We start from the raw sequence: 25,399 nt of genomic DNA on the forward strand, positions 1-25,399 counted from the left end.
GTCCGATCTAGGAGTCTGACCGATTAACTCGGAAGAAGCAATGTTAGTCCCATTTTAGACACAAATGCAACTGTAGCCTTGAATGAACTGGAATGGAGTGAGCAGGGGGCTTTTCAAAGAGACAGAGGGATAACGACTTGGGTGGCTTCAGAGCCACCCCAGCTTTTTAGCTGGACAAGAGCCTCAGAACTTAGGAAGGGTTTGTCAAGGTTCTCCTAGGCTTTGGGCATGGCAAGGCCATTGCCAACACTTCAGCAGCAAGTGACTGCTCAAGCTCTCACCAGCCAGCAGGCGTGCTCCTTGGCCCAGTATCCACCGGCTGGCTGCGAAGATTAAAGTGAATCGCCAAGCAGCAGTCATTGGCGGGGGGCTGTCTGAGCTGCAGGTAAGCAGCATTACTCCCAGGGCAGATTTTAGTCATTTCCCAAAGAGAAGACGTTGAACACCCTTGTCAAGAAGCTACAGAACTGTGCAAACCTGAAGAACAAACTGAGCGCTTCACGAATTCTACTCAGGCAGCTTCTGAGCGGAGCAATAGACCGTATGTAACTTATGTTAACGTGAGCCACCAACGAAGCGCTGTGTTAGGAACAGAGACACAACGAAGCTGAGTGTTGGAATCCTTGGCTAGATACAATGGATGAACTAGCTTCTTCCTTTCCTGCAGGGCCTGGAATCTGGACACTCCAGAACACTGATATTACAAGTGAACTGCCCTAAATTTGGGTTTAACTCTGAGGATCCCAGGCAGTGTCAGATGCAGGGAACGCTGGAAACTGTCCTCTGGCTCCAGAAGGTGTTACAGCCAGGAGCATATACCAGGGGATGCCACGGGGACTAAAAGCAGGAGAGGGGATCAGCAACTTGCTGGTCAAAGGATTAGATCAGTGTTAAAGCCTGTTGGGAACTCGTTTCTAGTCTGACAATGGGCTCCCACCCCAGCCTGGGGCTCCAAGATGCCAGTTGTGGTTGTATCCTCTTCACCCACCCACTCTCCCTAACCACTTGTCAGTGAGAGACGCTTCACCCCTTAGGAGCTTTTGAAATGCTCCCACGAGCACAGTTATTTGCACTTTTCTATTATGTTGGTCACATGAAAGCACAAACTCCACCCTACCTTCTCATGAGGAGCTCCAGGTCAGCTTCCTCCACAGTCTTCCTCCTAGCATGCATGGTGTAAGCCTCCAAGTCGTTACTGAGCTGCCTGAAGTACACCTCCACGCTAGAGGAGAGGAGAGAAGTCAGTTGGCAAAGCACAAAAGCTGCCTCCTCCTCAGCCATTTCTACAGGGCTATCGACGCTGCAGCTAATCACAGCACAGGTCACTGCCTTCCAGGAGCGCAGAGGTGTGAGGGGCCCCACCCCAAGGACAGTCAGAAAGCTCCAGAGCTGTGGGGATTGGTAGATGGTAGAATATAGCACGGCACTGTGCTGGAACAGCTCTCCTGGGGTGTTCTGCACCACACAAAGCCCTGCCCTTCACCACGCCCCATTTCACACTCACTGACATGTTCCACAGCCAGGTTCCTGCCAGCTGAAGAGGACTGGGGACTCCTCCGCACCACTACTAGCAGGAAAGACACCCAAGTAACACGAATATGGCTGCTTGACAGGGAGACCTCAGGCCCTAAACCAAAGGCTCCTGCCCAGCAGCATGGAGTGCTGAGCACTGCACCAGCCCCAAGAGCGCTTATGGACAGGCCAGGTCTGTGCTGAGAATGCAGTCCCTCCCCCACTGCATGGGGGCCCCTTCCGCGGGCCTGTTTCCTGCCACACCTTCCTCTACTTAGCTGGAAAGGGCTACAGGACAGGTCTGTGGGCAGGTAACGGGGGCTGGGAGGAGAGGAGTTTGCTGCTACTCACCACTTCTCAACAACCTTAAATGCATCTCTGGCCACTGGCGCTTTCACATAATGGCTAAAGATCTTCTTCACCAAGCTGCTGGGTAGTGCAGGCTCTCGCTTTCTCCTGGGAGCCATCGCTGTTCTCTTTGCAGCCTGTTGAGCCCGGGGAGGCTTTGGGGGAAACCTGCCAGGGAAACAGAAAGCACTAAGCAAACCAAACAAGCAGGCCTAGTGGGTGGAGGAGCAGTGAGCACAAATGGAGTTTGGCAGAGGAACCCTCAACGAACACAAAGAAGGGCCAGTCTAGGCACGCCCTAGGGCAGTTCTCTCTGCTCCCTCGGAACAGTGGAAGCGCCAGAGAACTCGCCCCCTTTGCGAGACTCTGCTGCAGTATTACAGCCCCTTTGGGAGAGTCTCTGCTAGGGCCAGGATTCCAGGACTGGGTACGTACATCCGTGGGGCTGGTTTGCAGGCACAGTCAGCAGAACTACGCAATGGGGGGGAACGACAAATGTGGAGAAACTGTTCTGGGGCCAAGTCACCCTTTGTGCCTCCAATTCCACACTAGCGTGTGAAGCTGGGCAGCTCCGCAGGCCAGCTCTGCATACTCAGATGAGAGCCTCTCAGGGGTCACTCAGCCACATTTTTGCCAGTTGACAAAAGTTAACAGGTGGGGAGTGGATGGAGGAAGCAGGAAGACCGAGACCCAAAGGGAATCCTAGATCTTACACGATTGCCTTTGGAGTAGTTTGACCATCTTCAGTAATGACAAACGGGGCATTTTTCTCCTAGATATTCCACCCCCAACACCGTTCATAAGATGCTTATTTTAAGTATCGTGATGCTCTTACACTGAGACATTGTCCTGTACTGCTCTTCCGAAGGAGCCTCTGAACTGTAACCTTCCACCGTGGAACAGAAGCCCCAATCCAAGTGTGTTATTAAAACTACCACCTAGCTCTTTAACTGCACTTCTCACCTGTAGAGCCCAAAGCACGTTACAGAGTTAGCCAGTATCATTGTTCCAGAGGGGAAAAGGAGACATCAAGAGGGGGAAGTGAGTGGCCAGAGTCACCCAGCAATGAAAGAGCAGAGGGTAGAATCCAGGACTCTGGAGTCTCAGTCCAGAGACCCTGCACACAATGTCTTTATCTGACTCGCCCTTCCCCCGCATCTGCATGTTCTTTGGTCAGAGCTCTAGCAGGACTGTGCGAAAGGAGGGTATAGGCAGCTGGAAACAGATCAGCCCCAGAGATGAATTAAGTATGTGCAGCTGCTGGAGTATGAAGATAGAAAAGGGATGCCTTGGTTCTAACGTTTGTGATCTTGGCAAGTTACTGCCCCTCTGTGCCTCGGTATACCCATTGTCAAATGGGGATATGGATGCCTGACTCACGGGGGAGGTCAGGGGTTGAAATGCTTTGGGATTCCCTCTGACCACTACTGCATGCACTCATCTGTGTGGGCACTAATGATACTTGCCAGGTCTGACCCTGAGCAGATCAGCAGTGACTACTGGGCTCTGGAAGTGAAGTCCATGGAGTCAGGGGCACAGGCAATATTTTTGTCCATCCCCTCAGTTGAGGGTAGGGACACGTGCATCCTGGAGATGAATGCATGGCCGCACAAATGGTGTAGATGGGAGAGCTTTGGCTACCTTGACCATGGAATGCTGTTTTGGGAAGGACTGCTGGGAAGAGTTTGGGTCCACCTGACCAAGAAGGAGAAGAGCATCTTTGGACACCAATTGGCAGCCTAGTGGGGAGGGCTTTAAGCTAGGATCCAAGGGGCAGGTACATTAGAAAAAAGGCAACCTTAACAGAGGGCTAGATGTAGGGGAGGGAATGGAAAATTACAATGGTGTCAGAGGGGAAACATTGAGGGAATCTGATCAACATCTTAGAGGTCTGTCCTCAAGCTAAGTTATGACTTAATTGGCATCACTGACTTGGATAAATCTCATGACTGGAATATTGGTCTAGAGGGGTAAAGCTTGTTCAGGAAAGAGAGGCAGGGAAAAAAGGGCAGAGGTGTTGCATTATACATCAAGAATAGAGACACTTGTTCTGAGGTCCAGAAGGCGATGAGAAGCAGACCAACTGAAAGCCTCTGGTGGCAATAAAAGGGAGGTGGGGGGAGAGGCGATGGAGTGACATCATGATAGGGGTCTACTCCAGACCACCAAATCAGGAGGAAGAAACGGATGAAGTATTTCTAAAACAAACAGAAATATGCAAAACATATGACCTGGTAGTAATAGTGGACTTTAACTTCCCAGACATCTGCTAGAAAAGTGATATAACAAAACACAAGTTCCTGGAATGTACTGGGGACAACTTGTTTCAGAAGCTGGAGGAAGTAACCAGGGACAGCTCTTTAAGATGTGATTCTGACCAAGGGAGGAATTGGTTGCAAATCTGAAGGCAGTTTGAGTGAAAATGACCGTGCAGGGCTAGGCCTATGATCAAAATGATCAATTTCATGATTCTAAAGAAAGGAAGAAGTGAGAGTAGCAGGGTAAGGACAATGGACTTCAAAAAAGCAGATTTCAGCAAACTCAGAAACCTGGTAGGTAAGGTCCCATGGGAACAAAATCTAAGGGGAAAGACCAGGGGAGCTTGCAGTTTCTCAAAGAGACAATATTAAAGGCACAACAAACTATCCTAATGTGAAGGAAAGAAGAAGAATAGTAAGAGGACAATATGGCTCCATCAGGAGCTCTTTAATGACCTGAAAATAAAAAAGGAATCCCACAGTAAGTGGTAGCATGGACAGGTTGCTAAGATGGAGTACAAAGAATAGCACAAGGCAGTGGGAACAAAATCAGAAAGGCCAAGGCATAAAATGAGTTACACCAAGCTAGAGACATGACAGGCAGTAAGAAATGGTTATTTAAATACATTAGGAGCAAAAGAAAGACAAAGGAAAGTGCAGGTCCTCTTCTTAGCGGGCATGTTTAGTCTTGAGAAAAGAACACTGAAGGGGACCCAATAACAGTCTTCAAATATATGAAGGGCTGTTATAAAGAAGAGAGTGATCAATTGATCCACGGAAGGTAGGACACAAAGGAATCTGTAGCAAGGGAGCTTTGGATTAGATATTGGGAAAAGCTTTCCAACCCTCAGGGTAGTTAAACTCTGCAATAGGCTTCCCAGGGAGGTTGTGGAATCCCCAACACTGGAGATTTTTAAGAACAGATTGGACAAAACTGTCAGGGACAGTCTAGGTTTACTTGGTCCTGCCTCAGTGCAAGGGGCTGGACATGATGACCTCTTGAGGTCCCTTCCAGTCCTACATTTCTACGATTCTGTGAAAGGCACTTTGCCCCCAATCCTGCAGATCATGGCCCTAAAGCCAGAGTAGCTGGTCGGGGAGGACTGCACCAACAGAAGGGGATTCCCTGGTGGCATAACACAAGTGCTGTGGCTACTACACTGGCCACCTGCACCACCAAACTCCCACGCTCTCTCTGGATGTGAAACAGCCACATGCTGGTTTCTCTGGCTGAGGTTCTGCATTGGGTCACACATTACTGTGCTTTTCTACCGACCAATCCCTCACCATATCCTGCAACGCAGAATGAGCATGGCCAGCCCTGGCTGGGAGGCATCCTTCGCCACCTCAGTTCAGAGCAGCGTCCAACACGAGCATAGGTGCTGACTTCTGGTTTTGCGGGTGAGTGCCCTCCCGAGGCCCCACCCCACCCACTCTGCTCCCTCCCCCGCCTGCCCACCGCTCACTCCTCTCCGCCCCCTCCTCCAAGCACCTCTGCCAGTTTTGGAGGGAGGCTATTCACATTAGAATAAAAAGGTGGGCGAGGTAATATCTTCTGTTGGGCCAGCTTCTGTTGGTGAGAGAGACAGACAAGCTTTGGAGCTTTCACAGAGTTCTTCTTCCTGACGAAGAGTTCTGCGAAAGCTCCAAAGCTTCTCTCTCTCGCTCTCATCAACAAGAGTTGCTCCAATAAAAGATATTACCTCACCCACCTTGTCGCTCTAATTTCCTGGGAACAACAGGGCTACACCAACACAGCATACAAAAATGCAGGATTCACATGAACAGCACAGAGTGACCATCACACCAGGGCACTATTTTCAGGATTCATCTTAGCATAATGTCATCATCACGCCAAGGAAGTAGCCCTACCAGCACAATGAGATAAATACAGCCACGTGTGCGTGTCAAAAAATTCACAGTACAAGCACGCTGAGATCCCCACAGCAGGGGAATACAGTAGTGTCAGTTTAGCTCTCAGTTAGTGGGGAGACACTCAGGGACTGAGTCCAAGGGTTCAGCTAAACACAAGGGCACCTGCAATAGCTGTACTGGCAGCAGGATCTACACTGGCCCAAGGGGAGGAGTCGCACATCAGGGCACTAATTCCCAATCCCAGTGCAAGGCAATATGGGATCCAGGCACCAGGTCTTTAGTACCAGAATTTGTACTGCCAGGAGAGTGGGCTGGAATTATAGAAGTTACAGGGGAAAAAGCCCCCTGTGATCATCCTGGCTCAGTCCATCTCCCTGCCAATGCAGGGCTGATCCTGACGGCATGTTTTGTCCAGTCTCCTTTTAAAAGTCCCAAGTCTTGGAGTTGCTAGCTGACACTCTACACCAGGGGTTCTCAGACTGGGGGGCGGGACCCCTCAGGGGGTTGCGAGGTTATTACATGGGGGGTTGCGAGCTGTCAACCTCCACCCCAAACCCCGCTTTACATCCAGCACTTATAATGGGGGGCTGGAGCACATGACTTACGAGGAGAAGCTGAGGGAACTGGGATTGTTTAGTCTGCAGAAGAGAAGAATGAGGGGGGATTTGATAGCTGCTTTCAACTACCTGAAAGGGGGTTCCAAAGAGGATGGATCTAGACTGTTCTCAGTGGTACCAGATGACAGAACAAGGAGCAATGGTCTCAAGTTGCAGTGGGGGAGGTCTAGGTTGGATATTAGGAAACACTATTTCCCTAGGAGGGTGAGGCGGCACTGGAATGTGTTACCCAGGGAGGTGGTGGAATCTCCTTCCTTAGAGGTTTTTAAGGTCAGGCTTGACAAAGCCCTGGCTGGGATGATTTAGTTGGGGTTGGTCCTGCTTTGAGCAGGGGGTTGGACTAGATACCTCCTGAGGGCCCTTCCAACCCTGAGATTCTATGATTAAATATATAAAAAGTGTTTTTAATTTATAAGGTGGGGGGGTTGCACTCAGAGGCTTGCTATGTGAAAGGGGTCACTAGTACCGAAGTTTGAGAATCACTGCTCTATAGCTCGGGGGAGTGGTGTGCTGTGCTCTGTAAGCCCCATATTCATCATTTGTATATAGTCTTTACAGTTCATATAAAGCAGGCCATGTAAGGTATCATGGGAAAGGTTCTGATTTGCTGAAACCCACTGTTCTGTTGAACTATGTACATCATTACAGTGTATGAAATTATGAGATTGTGCAGTACGGTATTAATGAAATATGCTGCAAATTTGGGAGTAGCCCAGAAGGCAACTCCCCAGAAACAACAAGGCACTTGACCAAATGGCTGATTTATACAGCCATCACCAGCCACTGTGCAGCAAGTGAATGACAATTAGCAATTCAATGACCATCACCAGAGAATTACTCAACCCTGGGACTCAGCAATGCCCCCCACCCCCCCAACGTGATGCTTGGACTTGTGTTTGCCAGAGCACATGGACTAAACAGGAGCTCGTCCCAGCCCAGGGGTCACACTAGCCCTTCCCTTGGGAGACTAGTCCATCCACACCCCAAGGCAGAGATTGCTCTGCGTGGAAGGCTTCCCCTGATAGCTTGAGTGTCTCCCCCACCCCCACCCCAAACCCTTCCCCACTGCTGCTTCCCTTCCACCCCCCACCCCAGTAAGAGGCAGGCAGCCAGATGCCAGGAGGGGGACCAAGCGCACTGCATGGACATGTGGCCACTGTTTCCAAGAGGCAGGCACCTCTGCCTGGGCAGGAAGGGCAAGCAGGGGGGCACTGCACCCCGCAGAAGCCCAGGAGACACCCCCCCACGCCCATGCCAGTCCAGCTGCCCAGTGGGGGCTGGTACTCTCAGTCTCTCTGTGCTGCAGGGGCCAGGGGGATGTTTTTGGAAAGGCCTCTGACAGAGCCCCCTGCCAGATGCAGAGAGCTGGGCTGCAGCCAGTGCCCCCCCACTGCAGACGGCCACCCCTCCAGCAGCCAGGTGCTGGCTCTCTGCACAGCCACGTGGGGCTGGGAAGAGGTTTCAGTCCCCCCCCGCCACCCCAGCCACTCTCACCCCAAGACCACCTTTGAAATACACTTACCTGTTGCTGCTGCTACTACCTTTAGCGGTCTGAGAGGCTGAAGCAAGGCAGGGAGCTGCTCAGCGGCAGAGCTACAGAAAGCAGCCTGCTGCCCACAAAATGCAGGTGGGGGGGGCACGGCACCCGTGGGGTCACTCAGCCCCTGCCCCAGTAGGAGAGTCCCCCTCACTGATTGGCTGGTGGTCAAAAACCAGCTGAACAGCACTGCCTGAAAGAGCTGTTTTGGCCACACTGATCAGCGCAGCAGCTCAGAGCCAGAAACAGCTGATTGGGGGCGGTTCCCGGCTCTGCAAAAAAAATGCTGATCCCCTGCCCGCAAATAGCTGATGGGGCCGCATGGGTGCCTATGAACATGAGTATTTACAGTATCACCCTCTGCCATATCACTGGAGAAGCTGGACAAAACCCAGATAGTCCTGGGGCTGGAGAGACTGAGCTCCAGGGGCAGGAGAACCTCTTATTGCTGGCTCAGATGAAGCACGTGGCTGGCCAGGTGGTATCAACCATTAACCTGACTGGTTTAGAGTGACCCAGGGCAGAGGTGCCTTGTGTGTCTCCAGTCAGGTGCAGTCCACACTCAGCACCGGGAAAAGCACTAGTCACGGGGCAATAGCGGCTTTCCAAATCCAAGACACCACAGTTCATTTAACACGCTAAAGGGACTTGCCTCTTTCCTTGCCCTGCCAGCATCTCCGGGCTCCAATTCTGGGCTATGACTATTTACTGTATATTACCGTAGCACTGCATTAGCAGCTGCAATCTGGTGCCCCTGATTCGCCTCCAACACTATGAAGAGCCTTCAGGAAAGGAAAAGGTTCAATGAGTGCTCATGGGAAGGGCTTGCAGCCTGAGACCTGCCCTGGGAGAATAGTTTATTAACAGTCGCTCAATAGCTGCCTTTACCCACTTGCCAAAGTCAGAGTCCCTTGCACCACTGAAGCAGCAGCTAACAGTTCACAGAGCTCCAAGGGTGACTGGCTAGGGAACAATCCCCTGCTTCCAGCTCTGCCTGGCCACTGTGGAGTGTGGGTTCACACTTACCTGGAGGCAGCAGTTTTCAGGGTGCGTGGGGTTGACAGCAAGGGAGATGGTCTATACACTTTAGCACGGACGAATGCAGGTGTCTTCATGGACAGCTCTGAGGAGAGAGAGCACGAGACACTTAAGCCCTGGATTTTAGTGGTTTGGAGTTCCTGCTGCAAATGCTCCCATAAGGGGGTGGGGATACCAAATTTTCCACAGTACAGACCACATTGTAAGTGTCTTGTAGCCTCTTTCCCTCTCAGTAGGGATGACAAGAGTCCTCAGCAACTGCAGCATTGGTTCCACGCTGAGTCTTATAGATTGCAGCTGCTTTTAGGGCGATAAGGCGTCTCTCCTTTTTGAGAGAGATTAATCAGTCTCCTCTTGATTTCTCTCCCTGTGTGCCTGGCCAACTCTGTACACCTAGTCTTGTACTCCATGGCCATGGAGAGAGGCGATTCCACAGGATGGGAGCTGGCTCTGCTACACTCAGTTCCCAAGGAGGCTCCCAGAAGCCCAGAACTATTCCCCCCGCCATTCTCCCTGCACCAGGGACAAGCCTAGGAAGAAGTTCCTGCCCTTACACTGGAAGGGGCAGAGTCCAGCAGCATCACCCACTTCCACAGAAGGGGCCGGCCAGCTGAAGCCCAGGTCATAGAAGGGCGAAAGAAGTGGGAGTGAGACACCAAACCAGGATCCTGGAGGGCTGTGAGCCTGCCTCTATCAGAAGGGGCAGCAGCCACCATGTAAATTTCATCTGGGGCAGACCCTGTTATCTACCCTCTTCAGCTTCATTTTTTATCCTTCCGTCTGCTTCTCCCCCACAAGCGGGATCAGGAAGGACAAAGCAGGTTAAGTGGAGAAATGAGACAATGACTCCATATCTTAGGAGGGAATGGGGGAGTGGGTGGGACTCCTTGCTTCCTGGTTTCCTCTGCAGTCTGGGGAAAGCCTGAAGTTGTAGGATCAACGTGGTATTAGTTTACCCTAGTGATGGTTACAAACAGCTAGAATAATACAATCTGTTACAGAAAATGGGTGCTACTGCCACGGGTCCTGAGCAGTAGTCATCTACTGAGCGCTCCACACACCGAATGCGATGCTAAGAGTCCCTCTGAGAATGGGTCCCTCAGCTCAGCCCTTTCTGAGCAGGCAATCCTAGGCGTTTGGGGGGTGGGGTGCAGCGCCTAGGGTGGCAAACTGCAGCACTACGCTAGGCTCTTCAGAGTGTCTTCAGGCGATTAGGAGGGTGACGCTTGGCTTTGATCTCTTTGTCCAACTTCTCTCCCCGCCTTTATTGAACGTTACGCCCCTCTCCTCCCCCTTCGCGAACAACGTTCTAGGGAGCAGGCCCAACCAACTCTCCAGCCAGAGCCGCCTAAAGGGCCAGCGCACTTGGCAGCACGGTTAAGTACATCCACAACATTTCTTTTGACACTAGCGGCAACCCAGTTGGCCCCTCTGCACAACATGTGCTACGTGGGCATTCTGGTGCAGCCAGCCTGACCACCCAACACTGCTCCCGCTGCTGGTGAGGAGAGTGGAGATTGGGGAGCTGTTTTTTTAGGATGCCTTCCCACAAATCCCCCACTCCACTGTGCACCTCATTCTGGGAGATTTTTGTACTAGTCAAGCAGGACACTGAAGCTTGTCTCAGGCAGAGACTTGTTTGGTGGAGAACCCAGCACCCTGAACCTACGTCTTCAACAAGAAAGCAGACAGGAGTCTCCTGAGAGACTGAGTAACCGTCAGTGCTGTCTGAGGAGGAGCCCTGAGGCAGATGCCCCTCTTGCTGTGTGTAATGCAGAATCAAGAGTGATAACGTCAGGTCACCATCTCTGCCCATATATTCTTGGACTGGCTCAGCCCTTTCAATAACCCCAACCACCCTGAGCTCTGTGGAGCCTGCCCTGACATTACAGCACCAGCCTACCTATGTGTGAGTTTCAGTCTCTGTTGGCAGGAGAATTTTCATAGCTTTGTGCAAGTTGGCTACTGCCCCAAATTCCTGCTCCCTGGCTCACGCAGGGTGTTGGATGTTGACAAGCACATGTAACTGGATGGAGCTGGACCAAAAGTATATGTCCTGAGAAACCTACAGCTCAGACTATCAGGGATAGATTTTTTAGGCCTTAGACAAGAACCCAGGGATTTGGCAACTCAAAGCACTGGTTAATCTGACACCAAATAACTCTACCCTAAAGAATAAGTGATGTTACTAGGAGGGGACAGGCCAATGATCAGGACTGAGCCTTTAACAAGTCCTTAGGTTTAGACTATTGGAGATAGCAATAGCACTGAAATATTCCCCTTTTCATTCAAGAGGAAAATCACAGTAAGAATATTCTTCAGCAGCGAGATCTAGCTGGACATTATTCTACTGTGGAATCTAGTGGACAACATGGGTGGTAATATTGTTACTAAAACCCTTCCACAGTCTATTGACAGGCCCCAGGGGCAGCCCCTCCAACTGACTTCTACCACCACCACGAGTGCGTTCTTACCTTCACTCTCTGGTTCCTCAGTTTCAGCTTCCTCCTCAGTCATCTCCTCTTCCTCGGAGTCACCCACCTCTCCTATTACAGCTCCACCATCTCGTTCGACAGCTTCCTTCATCAATTTCCTTCTGGATTGCTCAGGATACTGAGCAGACATGGCACTAGAATGCCTGCTCAAGCTGCGGGTTCTAGCACTTCTGGGGCTCTCGACAACTAGGTAAGGGATAACAAACAAGCTTTACTCTGACAGGCCTTTCAGCCAAGGCTTGTCCTCACACGCATTAAGCCTCAGCCCCCATCTGAGACAGACAAATAGTCCCAGGAACATGTCTGTCTTTAGTATGGAAAGCGCCGTGTAAGCCTATAGTGCTGGTTTTTAATAATGTAGTTGCTAGGTAAACTGAGGCACAGAGCTTAAGTTACTTGGCCAAGGTTAGAGGGTTGAAGTAGAACTAGTTCACTGCCCTAGCTACTAATAGTCCACTCGGCTCCCTCTCCATTGAATTCGGAAGGGAGAGGGTTTGCATTTTGCTCTGCCTAGCTGTCTGAAGGACACAGAACAGCCCTTGCCAATATGGAGAAGCAGAAATAAAACTAGAGGTTTTAGTTCAGACTGGCATTTGAGCCGCCTATCAACGCCCGCCTCACTTACTAGGGACATTCTGACCAGCAGGGCAGCTGCAGCGAGAGGGCAGAGAATCTCACTGTGGATTTCTCCATCAGTCCCCAGCCTGTTTCAATACCTCACATCAGAAGAGCTGTATGCAACTAGGGAAAGGCTGTTCCCATGTTCATTCCAGTTCAGATGTTAAAGCATCCGACAACACAAGAGAAGCAGGTTTACGTCTCTTACTTCTGGTGCCCACAATGCTGGTGTCAAGGGTTATTTTAGGAAGGGGATCTGGAATGCCAATGGGAATTAAAGAGAACTGTCAAATATATGCCAGTTTGTGCATGGCAAAAAGCGATCAATCCTTATTGTGAACCTGAGCTGAGAGGAGCAGCTCTCTCCAAGCCTGACAGCTCCAAGTATTTCTTTAAACCTAAGTGAGGTGGAGATTTCCTCCTTATCAGCTACTTGTGGAGATTTCAGTTCCCAAAGAGCAGCAACAAAAAGAACATTCCCCACATCAGAACACCACGTCAATAACCTGTACATGACCAGCTACAATCCAGTCAAAACAAGTCATATATAACAGCAGGCTGGCCCAGAAAGCAAACTGCAAGACATCACACTTAGAATGGAAGTCAGGCCCACTCATATCTAACCTCTGACTGACAACGTCGCTTCTACAGATCAGACACACACAAGTAACAAGCATTTTTCCTCACATGAGCAGCAAGCAGCCATACATAAGGGCATTTTCTCCAGGGGAAAAAAAACCCAACCAAAACAGGACATACATCTGAGTGGGCTTTAGAAAGAAGTTGCAGCAATCAGTTTTCTGAAGCAAACTACCTACTTAGGGAAGAACACACAGTATAGCTAAAAATAATTGTCAATCGTGTTTAGAAATTTGTCAGTGGAGAAAGCTTCCTTTAATTATATATCCCGGCAGAAGCTCCAAAATTAGATAGAGGACAACACAATGCTGAGCCATTGGAATGCCGAGGACAGCAAGGACTTTCCAAGGTTTTTCCTTAAATTCCATCGCGTTCCTGGTTCAGTGCAACTCTGCACTCAAGATTTTAATCACCCGACTCCTGTAATTAATTTCCATATTACCCTGCAGTTTCCCCCATATAATAATTAACAAACACTTGAGGGGAAGGAGGGTCTGTGGTTAAGGCACCAACTGGGACTCGGGAGACTGGGGCTCTGGCACAAACCTCCCTGGGTGACACTAGGCAAGTCATTCCATCTCTGTTTGGAGACCTTTCCATTGTCCATCTCCAGGGCAAGCTCTTCGAGGCAGGAACTCTCTTACTATGTATCTGTATGTACAGCAACAAGCACAAAAGGGCCCAATCTCAGCTTGGGCCTCTAGGCACTACTGAAATGCAAACAATTAAACAATACTGTGGCACAAGATGAAGTAGTGAGGCCCAAACTCAATACCTTGAAGTGCTTTGTCTGGTGGTGAACACGCCTCACCAAATGATCACTCCATAGCTGACCTCTGAGTCCGCATTCTCAAAGGAAATCTGCACAACACCTTCAAATGGCAAGCCTGGGAGCTTAAATTCATAACCTTGCTAGACACTAAAAATCATGGACTGAACAGAGACACTAGATTTATGGCTTATTACAACAATCTAACACCCAGTAGCAGCGCCCCCAGCTGCCTTCCCCCCTCCCTCTTTTCTTCCCTATGACTGGAGGGGTGTTACTGGGCTACTTCGGCTTGAAATGTGTGTTAACTACTTATACTACTGTCATGTTATTGATTTGAACTGGGACCAGATAGAACATGGTTGCAACCAAAGTCCTGTAGTGGCACCAAAGCTTGTATAAAGGGGGTCAAATGAGGTGTCTAAGACAAGGTTATGGGTTGCTGGTTATGATTATGTCAGTGGTCCCCAACGCGGCGCCCGCGGGGGCATCTTAATGCGCCCACTTCCTGGACCCCAGGAGAGCACCCGCCGAAATGCCATTGAATTTCAGCAGCATTTCGGCGGGGATGCCTCTTGATGACGTTGCTTGTCAACGGCAAGCGGCGTCATCGAGGGGCTTCGCCGCCGAAATTCGGCGGCATTTCGGCGGGTGCTCCACTGCTGCAGTGCTCCTTCATCTGGCGCCTGCCAGACGAAAAGGTTGGGGACAACTGGATTATGCTGTCTATATGTGTGTATCAATTTTGTAGTTGAAGTTATGAATATTGGCTCTATACTGTCTGTATTTCAAACTTATGCTGTGCTTCTGGGAGATATCCCAGACAAGTTGGTGTCAGCTCTGCCTAGCCTGCTTGATGGCCCATTAAGGACCATCAGCTATACAACTGACCCACTGAGAGAAGGCAGGTACTCCTTGTAACTCAGCAAAGTATGCAAGGACTTGCCCATGTGACTCTAGACTCCATTTTGCTGTAATTTTCTACAGTAAGAACAAAGGTGTTCTTACACCTGGAAAGGACTATAAAAGGCTGATGCCTCATCTCCATCTGGTCTTCAATCCTGCTTCTGACCTCTGGAGGGACTTTGCTACAAGGAAGCTCTACACAAAGGACTGAATGACCCATCCCAGCGGGGGATGTACTCCAGAGACTTGATTTGAACCTGCAGTTTACTCCACCACTGCTACAAGTCTGAACTAAGAACTTTGTAATTGATTCCATTTAACCAATTCTAGCTCTCATCTATGTCTTTTTCCTTTTATGAATAAACCTTTCAATTTTAGATTCTAACGGATTGGCAACAGCGTGATTTGTGGGTAAGATCTGATCTGTATATTGACCTGGGTCTGGGGCTTGGTTCTTTGGGATCGAGAGAACCTTTTTTCTTTTTTACTGGGGTGTTGGTTTTCATAACCATTCATCCCCATGACGAGTGGCACTGGTGGTGATAGTGGGAAACTGGAGTGTCTAAGGGAATTGCTTGTGTGACTTGTGGTTAGCCAGTGGGGTGAGACCAACGTCCTCTTTGTCTGGCTGGTTTGGTTTGCCTTAGATGTGGAAAAACCCCAGCCTTGGGCTGTGACTGCCCTGTTTTAAGCAATTTGTCCTGAATTGGCACTCTCAGTTGGGTCCCGCCAGAACCAGCATTGTTACAGCTACACAATCTCTTCCACTTTGTACTCTGCTGTGACACTGAGTCCGTTTCCCAGACCTGACGAGGAGCTCTGTGTAAGCTTCCCTCTCTCACCAACAGAAGTTGGTCCAATAAAAGATACCAGCTCACCCACCTTCTCTCCCTATTATCCTAGGACCAACATGACCTACCACACTGCTGCATAAAGGAAGAGAACATAAGTTTAAAGGAGCCACTGTGCGGAACACGGTCTGCAGGAGCTTGGTAGGCAGCAAATTCAGTGATATTGAACTAATAAGCTGGCTACCCAGAATGCCATCCCTGTTGTGCTCCCTACACGTACACAGAACAGATCTCTGCCTAAAGCAAGTAAAGTGCTAGCTAACCTTGTAGACAAAGAAGAGACCTCAGCTCAAAACAAAGACTCTCTAGAAACAAGACAGACAGACACGCCTGAACTGCGGTGGTGGGAGAGGGGTGTAGTTAGATGTATACAATACATTACAAGCAGCTTTCCTGGACTCTTGGCACATTCATGCATCACACCAGCACTAAACCCAGCCATCTTCCCAAAGCCAGGAAACAGAAACAGCCCTCCACCCCAGGTATCAATCCCAGCCCTTTGGTGCACACTGCTCCTTCCCCAAAAGCCTGGGCAAAAAGTCAGGGGTTGCCAAGAGATAGCGCTATTTCAGACTAACAGGAGAGACAGGTTCATTTTAGAGAACAGCCTGCCTGTTGCCCCTCTTGTTTATCAACTGCCTGTGCTGATCTCAAGTACGGCAGCGTAGCCCAGCAACAGAGCAGGTCTTTGGCCTGGAATCTCTTTTTTCATTTAGGGCTTTATAGGTCAAAGCCAACACCTTAAGCTCCACCCAGAAGTCCAACACACAGCGAATGCAAAACCCAGAGTGTTGGAGTTATGTGCTTCCCACAGGACATGCTGCTTAACATTCAGCTGCCACATTCTGTACCAGCTTTGGTTTCCAGGTATGTGCTTGCCAGAGGCACCTTGGGTGAAAATGGAGCAAGATGAGAACAAGAGAAGAGACCCCACAGGATGCCTCCATTCCAGGGCAGAAACAGCCTCAGAACCACGAGATAACTGCAATTCTGCTGAACTTTTGCAAAGGGAGCGCCCAACACAAAATCCTGGTCAGCTTGTCCTCTCTAACAAGGTAAAGCAAAGTTAGCTGTCTGGGACACTCAAACAAAGGAAATGGGCTTAGCTGGAACATGGCTTGCCCAGGAAGGAAGTTATCCACCTCTCTCCGGGAGCTGTCTGTTCATATACATACAGTAGTTGTACAGACCTGCCAAGAGCATGTGAACAGAAAATTTAGTCCACTGTCAGTCAGTGTATGTGAAACAAGAACAGGCAAATGAGCATGGCAGCCAGCCTGACACTCCCTTTAGAGAGCCTGACCAGCCATGCCTTTGAGGTTACTTGGAAGATTATCTCCAGAACCTGCTGGAGGACAAAGTCATGTTTTGCCAACCAAGACTCCTGCTGCCCATTGGTTTGCACCAGGGCAGTGCACTCAGTTGCCTTCTGTCACTGCCCTGAAAGCGCTTCTTACCCTCACTAGCAGCCCCTTCCTGCTCAGCACTGTCATCCTCCATTTCCTGCTCCACATCAGCCACCTCTTCACTCTGATCTGCATCATCCAGCTTCTCAATTATATTGGCGACAGTTTCTCTCACTGATGGCCTGCTGGATTTCACAGGCTGTAGAGCAGGCAGGGTGGCGGAACGTCTGCTCAGATTCCTGGAGGCAGCTGGCGGTGAGGAGCTTGGTCTGTCAGAAGCTAGACATTCATAGAGTTAGGTTAACACAGAAGCTCTGTCCCAAATGTATCTTTATAACATTTATTGTGGCACTTCTGGCAAGTATGAAACATATCCAGACACCAAGGGAGGAGTTTGCATGAGTTGCCCTCACTTGACTCAGGATAGTTCAGAGTTTGCACTGTGCATTAGGAAGTGGGTTTGAAAGAGACCTTCACAGCTGGCTTTTCTCAGCCCCTGCCGCAGAGAGCCACATGGTGCATTAGCAGCATTAGCTATATTCTAGCAGCAGCAGAACTAGACTGCATCGTCAGCCTTTGATATTAGTGGAACACAAACACCAGTGTCCTTAGGACGTGCTCCCTTTCTTCTACTCCTCTCATTCCCTTTGCTCAACCCAATCCTCACACACCTTCCTCCAGGCTGCCAGTTTGGCCCAAAGTTCCCTCCCTCTCTTCATTCATATCCGTCCCTAAAACTAATTTCTTCCACCAAGCTCAGGAGTGAGAACCCTCCAGAGTTGGAGCATTATTGGCCTGTTTCTCCAGGATGCTGTGCTATAGGAAAATTGGAAGCTTCACAGGACAGGGAACTTCTCTCTCCACAGCTGTTCTGTACAGCACCATGTACTGGCTGTGCTTAAACACTGATCGAGCCTCGAGGAAATGTCACATCTGGCCTCCTGACAAAAGTTGTAAGATAGGAACTGAGTGTAGAAGAAATGCCAGGATAGTCACAGGGCTCTGTATTTTAATCAAAATGCGGTGTGGTTTGCAGGAAGAGCTGTGTAAAGCTATTCACCATTTCAGATGGTGACCCTGATGCAGGAAGGTAAGCAGGAAAAAGATGCTGCTGGCTCCTCCTTAGCACTGCAACCCTGCCTCAATCTCTGTAAAGGCAGCAGGTGCACTCACAGACTCATGTCAGCCATCAGTGTTAGTTCCTGCCCATAATGGAGTTCCTACCCTCAGCCTCCCATAAAGCCCAGGGGTTAAGCTGGCAGCTCTCTAGGTCCTTGACAGCTGGGATGATTTAGTTGAGGATTGTTCCTGCTTTGAGCATGGGGTGGGACTAGATGACTTCCTGAGGTCCCCTCCAGCCCTGATAGTCTATGAATGAAACTGTGCCCACCTGTAAATATCCCAGAGTCAGGGCCAGGTTTAAATAAACAATTCCTAGAACATGTAACTGGGATGAAAATGGAAGAGATCAGACCAGCACAACGAACGTCCCAAATCTAAGCGTGGTCTTGAACAATGGTCTATGCTCAGACCAATTTCAAACTAGAGCCTCGGTACAGAGCTGGTCTAGAACAGGGTTTTTCTACCATGAACTAGAAACAAAAGCAGTAGATAAAATCCTGGAGAGGGGGAGACCCCTATCTTCCAGGTGAGGAGAGGGGAGAAGACTTTTTTCATACATTCATCAATTCCAAGGCCAGAAGGGATCGTGGTCATGTACTCTGACCTTCTGTACAGCAGAGGCCATAGAACATCCCCTAAAATAATTCCTAGAGCAGATCTTTTAGAAAAACATCCAATCTTGTTTGTTCTCCTGTCCCAGGCCCTGACTGTATCCCCAGACACCCCTCCAACTCTAGCCTGCCTCCATAATTCTCCTTTGCTGTATTTTGGTGGGGAGCCCCACTTGCCAGGGAGACCCCACTCCTGCACTCTTCTGGAAATTGGCCAGGGATAAAGATAGTGTCAAGCAGGACATTGCTTTCTTGCCAAATGATAAGGGAGGAGGTCTTCCTCCCACTGGGATGGGGGGGGGGGACGGGACACCCCACGGCAGAAACAAAACTCACCAACCAGGGCTGGTCCTAAAGAAGCTTCTGCTCAGTGGAGGCAGGGATCCCCTGGCAGTGCCTGCTCAAGAAACTGGGAGAAAAGCCTGTGCCAGCAGTGGTCTCCCAACGGTGGGAGAACTTGGGCTAGGCAGGGGAGGGGAGGGGAAGGGAGATGGTGACAACTAAGGGTATGTCTGCACAGCCGAGAAAAACCTGCAGCTGGCTCCGGGGCTGTTTCATTGCTGTGTGACTGTCTCATCTTGCAGGGTCCTAGAGCCCAGGTTGCAGCTCAAGCCAAAACATCTACACAGCAATGAAACAGCCCCGCAGCCTAAGCCCCACGAGCCCAAGTTGGCTGGAACAGGCCGGCCCCGGCCATCTAGTTGTTGTGTAGACATAACAATGGGGAGGACAGGGGACTCTTCCCCTGGAGGGCTTTAGGCCACAGGGTGGGCCTGGCAAAGTACCAGACTCAAGTGTGATTAGTGTATCCAGCAAGCTAGCTTACAACGGCCATTCCTTGATTATAGGGGAAGCGGCTTACACAGCAGGTCCCAGCTCAGCTCTCTTCGGCTCCTACGGTACTCAACGCCAGCCACCCGCTCTTCTGCTCCAGGAAGTTGCTCTGCATAACTGCTCCCTCGGGTATGTTCTCGCTGCTCTGAGCTCAGGCTCACGGCCCGTCCCCGAGATTCAGTGGCCATCTGGTCAGTGTGTTCAGGATCCCGGGCCAAGTCCTTCTTCTGAAGTCTCTCTGTCATGGCCTCCTCGGCATCCACATCAGACAGCATTCCCTCCTCAGTAGCTGCATGAGAAGCCTTTCTCCCTTGCACTGCAATTTTTCCTTTCAAGGGCTTTTGTTCAGGAGCAGAAAACCCTGCTTGGCTTTGTTCACTGAGCTGCGGCTGAGCAAAGAGCTCCGTGTTGCTGAGGATGATTTCAGTATCACTCGTCCCCATGGTCATTCCAATCATGGATGTTGCTTGCGACTCCGCCAGATAATTTTGTGCTGGTTAGAAATTTTTAAAATAAGTTTAATCTGCAGAATCATTCAGGGCCCTAGGAAAGCAAAGACATTAGCAGGACAGGCATACAGAGTCATTAACTCAAAACTCTTGCCCTGCCCTTGATGTCAATCCATAAATCTTTACAGCAATTTAATGCCAGTCACAAGGACGTGCTTTCACACCACCCCATAGCATTCTGGATAAGAACAGCAGAACAATGCAGACATTGCTCTCCAGACCCCAGGGCACCCAAAGCAATTCTGCCAGTGGCTACAGAAAAGTTCTCATGGAGCTCCCCATCTGCCACGGGCCCACAGGAACAGGTCCTTCATGCACCTGGATTGCTAAGGCCAGGAGCAATTAAAGGACAGAAAGGAGACTTCCAAACCAATCTGCAAGTAGAACCAATCAGATCAGAGTTATAACAATCTCTAGCCTAGAGAGGGAGAATTATTGGTTCCACCCTTATGGGGGCTTTGAGGACAACACAATGGATGTGCAGAGCTGTTGTGGTATTGCCAGAGACTTCAGTGCAATAGTGGTTCCTACTGGGAATTCTGACCAGGAAGGCATCCATTAAAGCAGAAATCCCCAGGGAGGGCCAGGAAGTAAAAAAGCCCAGTGAGAGAGAGAGGTTTGGAAGGACAAGAGAATTCAATAGTAGCTCAACAAGGCATCTTCTCCAGAATGATACAAGTATAGAGATCTGCTCAGTCCTGTTGTCAATAATAGTCAGGCAGTCTCTGCATTCTGGGGTCTTTGCCAGGCATGCATTCCTCAGTCTGTCCCGAGCCCTGGCTAACTGTCTGCTGTGGAACAGTGGAGCTGCCCACCCATTTGGTAGTGCTAGCCATCAAGAGCACGTAACATCACTTTGCCAAGGACTGTGCTAGCTTCCAGGTGCCATTCAGGTGTGGCTATTTATAAAGCTCTGAAATACTTTGGATTCTGGCCACCTCTTGTTGTTCCATGAAAGCACACTAAGGCTATGTCTACCCTTGGAGTTGGAGGTGTGATTTCCCACTCAAGTAGACATATTTGCGCTAGCTCAGCTAAAACTACTGGTATAGCCACAATAGTCTGGGCTGCGACGGCATGGGCTAGCCACCCCCACTACAAACCCACCAGGATCCCATGGGGACCTACACAGGGTGGCTAACCTATGCCACTGCCTGTGCTACCACAGCTAGACTGCTAGCTCAAGGAGACCCACTGCGAGTAACTTCTACTCAAGCTGCAAATCACACCCCTAGCTTCAAATGTAGACACAGCCTGTGGTGACTAGCATTTTATCAGACAGATCATGAAGGCAGCTGGGGCACCCTTCCCAACAATCCCTAGATTTGAACATTCCTGGGCTGGAGACAGGTCCTGCTCAGTGGAGAGCCCCCAAATTATGGGATTTCCTTCCTCCACTGATCTGACAGAGTCAGAGCACATGGAGCACAATGGAAGTGTTACGCTCCCAGAGCAGGGATGGTTTTAAAACTAGAGTTGATTTAACTTAGTATCCCCAACACTGCAGTGCTGCTGAGTCTGTCTAGAGCACAGCTATCTGCTGGGATCACACCCGGCTCTGACCTCTTTAACAGAGCCCCAGTCGGTATAGGGACAGGGTGCAGTGAAATAACATGGGCGTTCCAGACAGCTCATACAAAATTCACACTGACGTTAAAATACTCTAACAGATGCACATATTAACTCACGAGTGCTGCACCAGACTCATGTATAATTACAACTGCCTGAGCAGAGGGAGAGAGTTTAGTGATGAGCCTACTTGTAGAGTGTCCTTTTCTTTACTTGGGCTTTTTTAAATGATGTATGTCCACCTAGTGATCGCTTCATTTTTATATTAGCCTTGTGCCCTTTTTCTGTTTCTTTTTGATGGAAGGTGGAGGACTAATGAAACAACGATATCCCAAGAGAGAAAGGTTTTTACTCAAGACTATTTAAAACTCTGGCTTTGTCAACACTTATTGAACTTCAATGACTAGTACACATTACAGACAACAACATCTTTGCTAAAGATCTGACATCCTAAAAGATGGGCAGCTCCAGTACCAAAGCTCTGAGAGCCCTAAAAGGCCCTCTGACAAAGCCAGGGGAGGGGGTAAGCTGACAGTCCTGAAATTTCTAAAAGTAAAGAACAAGCAGGAAAACGTTTACTGAAAACCCTTCCAGGCCTTCTTTCTCCAGCATGAAGCAGCAGAGAGAGAACACGAGCCCTGTTTGTTTCTTAAAACCCTGTGCAGGTGACAGTTAAATTGACTAAAGGGTTTAAACACACCAATGCACACTGACAACAGAGATCTTTAATTTGAAACACAGCAAAATTATTGCCTCAGATCTTCATATTGCCATGTAGGTCCTCCTGAGCACTTCCCACCCTACCCCACTACGGCGGAAGATCCCAGCTGCTGGGGTAGAGGACTACAAGGGCTTGTGCTCCCAGAGACCTCAGTTCCAGCAGCTGCATTTCACCTGTATAGTTTCACCATGAGCAGAAAGGAGGTGAAACAATAGGTGGTACGCAACACTTCCCAGCAGTGAGGGAACCTTGTGGCGACACGATGACAGCAGGCTCAGTACAGAAGGAGGGAGCCAAAGTCGAACTGCTCTGTGGCTATGGCTAGATGTGACTGAAATCAGTCAGTCACCACACTTTAGTTCTCACCACCTCCTCCCTCAGTCCCAGGTCTCCCAAACGAGATGCCAAACAGGAAGCACGGATTCAGAGCCACCTCAGGACCCTGACTCCTGTTTAGGCAGTGACAGCTGCTAATTAGCGGGTTATAAGTAGACTCAGACCAGTGATGCTGAGAGGAGGCGGCTCAGGCACCAAGGACAGGTTGAGTCACCAGAATAGCTAGAAGAAGGTTTGGGCCCCTCTCAACTTTATGTTTAGGATCACTTCCATGTCACTATAAACATGGAAGTGGCCTGGAAATCCTGAAACCCAAGCAATCTGCTTCTCCACACAACACCCTCCCCACCCAAAACAGGAGAAAGAACAGTCACAACACCCACTGCCTCTTATCTGCAACAAATTCTGCTCCACGCCTCCTTCAAAAGCCTCCACATTGACCGTTTTGCGATTTTTTGGCCTGCGGATTAAGCCTCTTTTTTCAACAGACTCTGGTGGTACCGGGGTAGCAAGAGAGAGCTGAAGAGACCTGAAAAGGGAGAAAGAGTATAACACTTGTCCAGACCTACCATTTCCCACTCCCATCCCAGATCACTTTTGCCACTAGCCAAAGAATGGGACTTTAAACATTGTGTTAACTTGAGGAGATTCTCTATAAGGTTAGGTCAACATAAGTGGCTTTGCGTTGACCTCACTGTGCAAGTGTCTTCACTTAAATGTGGTTCCCACCAATGTAAGTGCCTCTATGCCGATTTAATAACACCACCTCCCTGAGCAGGGTAGAGTCACAGTCCATGTAATTAGATCAACCCAGCACGAGTGTAGACACTGCGTTGCTTATGTTGACTGTTATTGGCTTTCAGGAGCCGTCCTACAATGCCCTATAATGGCAATACAATCGATAAAGTGCTACTAGTGAGGACACACACAGCTGCCCCAAGGAGCCAAGTGTACGTGTACGTACGTACACACACACGTGATATAAGAAGTGCGGTGGCTGTATGCTAACACAAGTTAGGTCAACATAATTTTGTAGGCTCATACCCTGCAGTTCTAGTCCCTGCAGAGCAATGACAATGGTATCGAGTAACCTAACTACCTTCTTGTACTAAAGTATCATTTTAGAATAATAGTTCAGAGACAATGTATCTTGAAAACAATAAAGAATATTGCACATATATCTAGTTCTTCTGTAAGGCTGAGTTCCCTGGATCTGTGGGGCTCAGTTCCTTCAGACTCCTCCACAGAGCTTGTCCATACCAGCTTGTCGGCTTAGACAGCTGCATGCAAGTGAACCCTTCCCCACCCCCAAAAGGCTTTTTAACTCTTTAGTCATTTGGTCTCTAGTTCTCAGCACTGCAGAACAAGATTTGTAAACAGGAGACAAGACAGAGGCTCTTATAAGCTAACAGCTGCAACCCCGCCATAATCATCTTTCTAGCACATATCTAGATACTCTTATCTGGGAAGCCAATGTTTTGTTTCCCTGCTTGTTCTTCTCACAGCTTTATTCAATTAGCTGTGAAAGGAAAGTCACACAGGAAAGTCTTATAATCGCAATGTAAGTTGTACAGTCTCTCTCGATAACTAGGTTACACATCAATATTTCTAGAGTCTCAGCTGGCAGCTCCTGCAGTATTCATAACATTATGTATCAGCTCCATTTCTCTCAGTTGTGACTTTGCCTGCTGGGCAACCGAGTTCCTTACTTCTCTCCTCCTAATTCCTTTTGGTACTGGAGATCCCTCAAGAGGGGATTGAGTAGTTTGAGATCTTTCTCTAGGCCTCCAGCTAGTATGTGCCAGACTGTCCAACATCAAAAGGGTTAGCCAGCAGCAAGTACCTTCAGAAAAAAGCTCCACCAGAAAGGTATTGGATGCATTCTAAAACCAAAGTTGATGTGAGCCCTTAGCGGACAGAGAGGGGAGTGTAGGAAATTCCCTGAGGTTTAATATTTTAAATTTGTGCTTTCCACAGCTGGCGCAGAACAAGAATTAAGAACCATTTTAACTGTGATCTCCAGCACACAACTCACCTCTTCCCCTTAACTGCATAAAGATAGTATCAGAGGGGTAGCCGTGTTAGTCTGGTTCTGTAGAAGCAGCAAAGAATCCTGTGGCACCTTATAGACTAACAGACGTTTTGCAGCATGAGCTTTCGTGGGTGAATACCCACTTCTTCGGATGCAAGTGGGTATTCACCCACGAAAGCTCATGCTGCAAAACGTCTGTTAGTCTATAAGGTGCCACAGGATTCTTTGCTGCTTCTGCATAAAGATAGTGGAAACACATTTGGGAAATTTAAATAATCTGACACCAGTCTGCTTTAGCAAAATAGTTTAACATACAATAGATTATCTAACATTAAGCTACATATTTCAGATGAATCAGCAGGATTGTGACATGTTTTACAGCTTCCTGTCTACAGAGAGCTGTATTGTTGATGTACCTGAAAAAAGACTAAACACTTAAGAAGCCTTAAACCTAGGAGGGAAGCCTTAAAAAGTAAAGAAACTTATAGGTTCCCTCCTGCAAGATACAGGAAGAAAAAGGCTTCAGAACCCATCTGGGAAAGCATTTAATACTGACATTCTGCTAGTGTCCACAGTGCTGTGGGCTGTCCACACACAAGGAAACAGGTTGTAAACGCTTTAGGGCAATGGCTAAAGACCAGCAACATGCAAAGCAGAGGAGAGGTACACACTCTGAATGCTAAAATAAAAATAAAGGCCAGATATACCCGACTGTCGCTCAAGCTTTCCATCAGGTATCGCAGCCAAAGCATGTCTTAAGGAGAGATCTGAAGGCAGGAAGGACAGGCTCGGCTCA

At 49.1% G+C, this 25,399-nt stretch overlaps 1 protein-coding gene across 1 annotated transcript in view; it reads right to left on the reverse strand.

Annotated features, from left to right (window-relative positions):
• Positions 1–25,399, reverse strand: part of CENPT (centromere protein T) — a 38,440-nt gene that overhangs the window by 1,106 nt on the left and 11,935 nt on the right. The window contains exons 7-13 of the mRNA XM_044987883.1: positions 22,955–23,100; positions 19,465–19,929; positions 16,921–17,148; positions 11,660–11,866; positions 9,174–9,270; positions 1,864–2,028; positions 1,118–1,222 (exon numbers count right to left, since the gene is read on the reverse strand). Of these exons, the coding sequence (XP_044843818.1) occupies positions 1,118–1,222; positions 1,864–2,028; positions 9,174–9,270; positions 11,660–11,866; positions 16,921–17,148; positions 19,465–19,929; positions 22,955–23,100 (1,413 nt within the window). The remainder of the gene's footprint in view (positions 1–1,117; positions 1,223–1,863; positions 2,029–9,173; positions 9,271–11,659; positions 11,867–16,920; positions 17,149–19,464; positions 19,930–22,954; positions 23,101–25,399) is intronic.

This window comes from Mauremys mutica, chromosome 14, assembly GCF_020497125.1.
Source record: "Mauremys mutica isolate MM-2020 ecotype Southern chromosome 14, ASM2049712v1, whole genome shotgun sequence".
Lineage (NCBI taxonomy): Eukaryota > Metazoa > Chordata > Testudines > Geoemydidae > Mauremys > Mauremys mutica.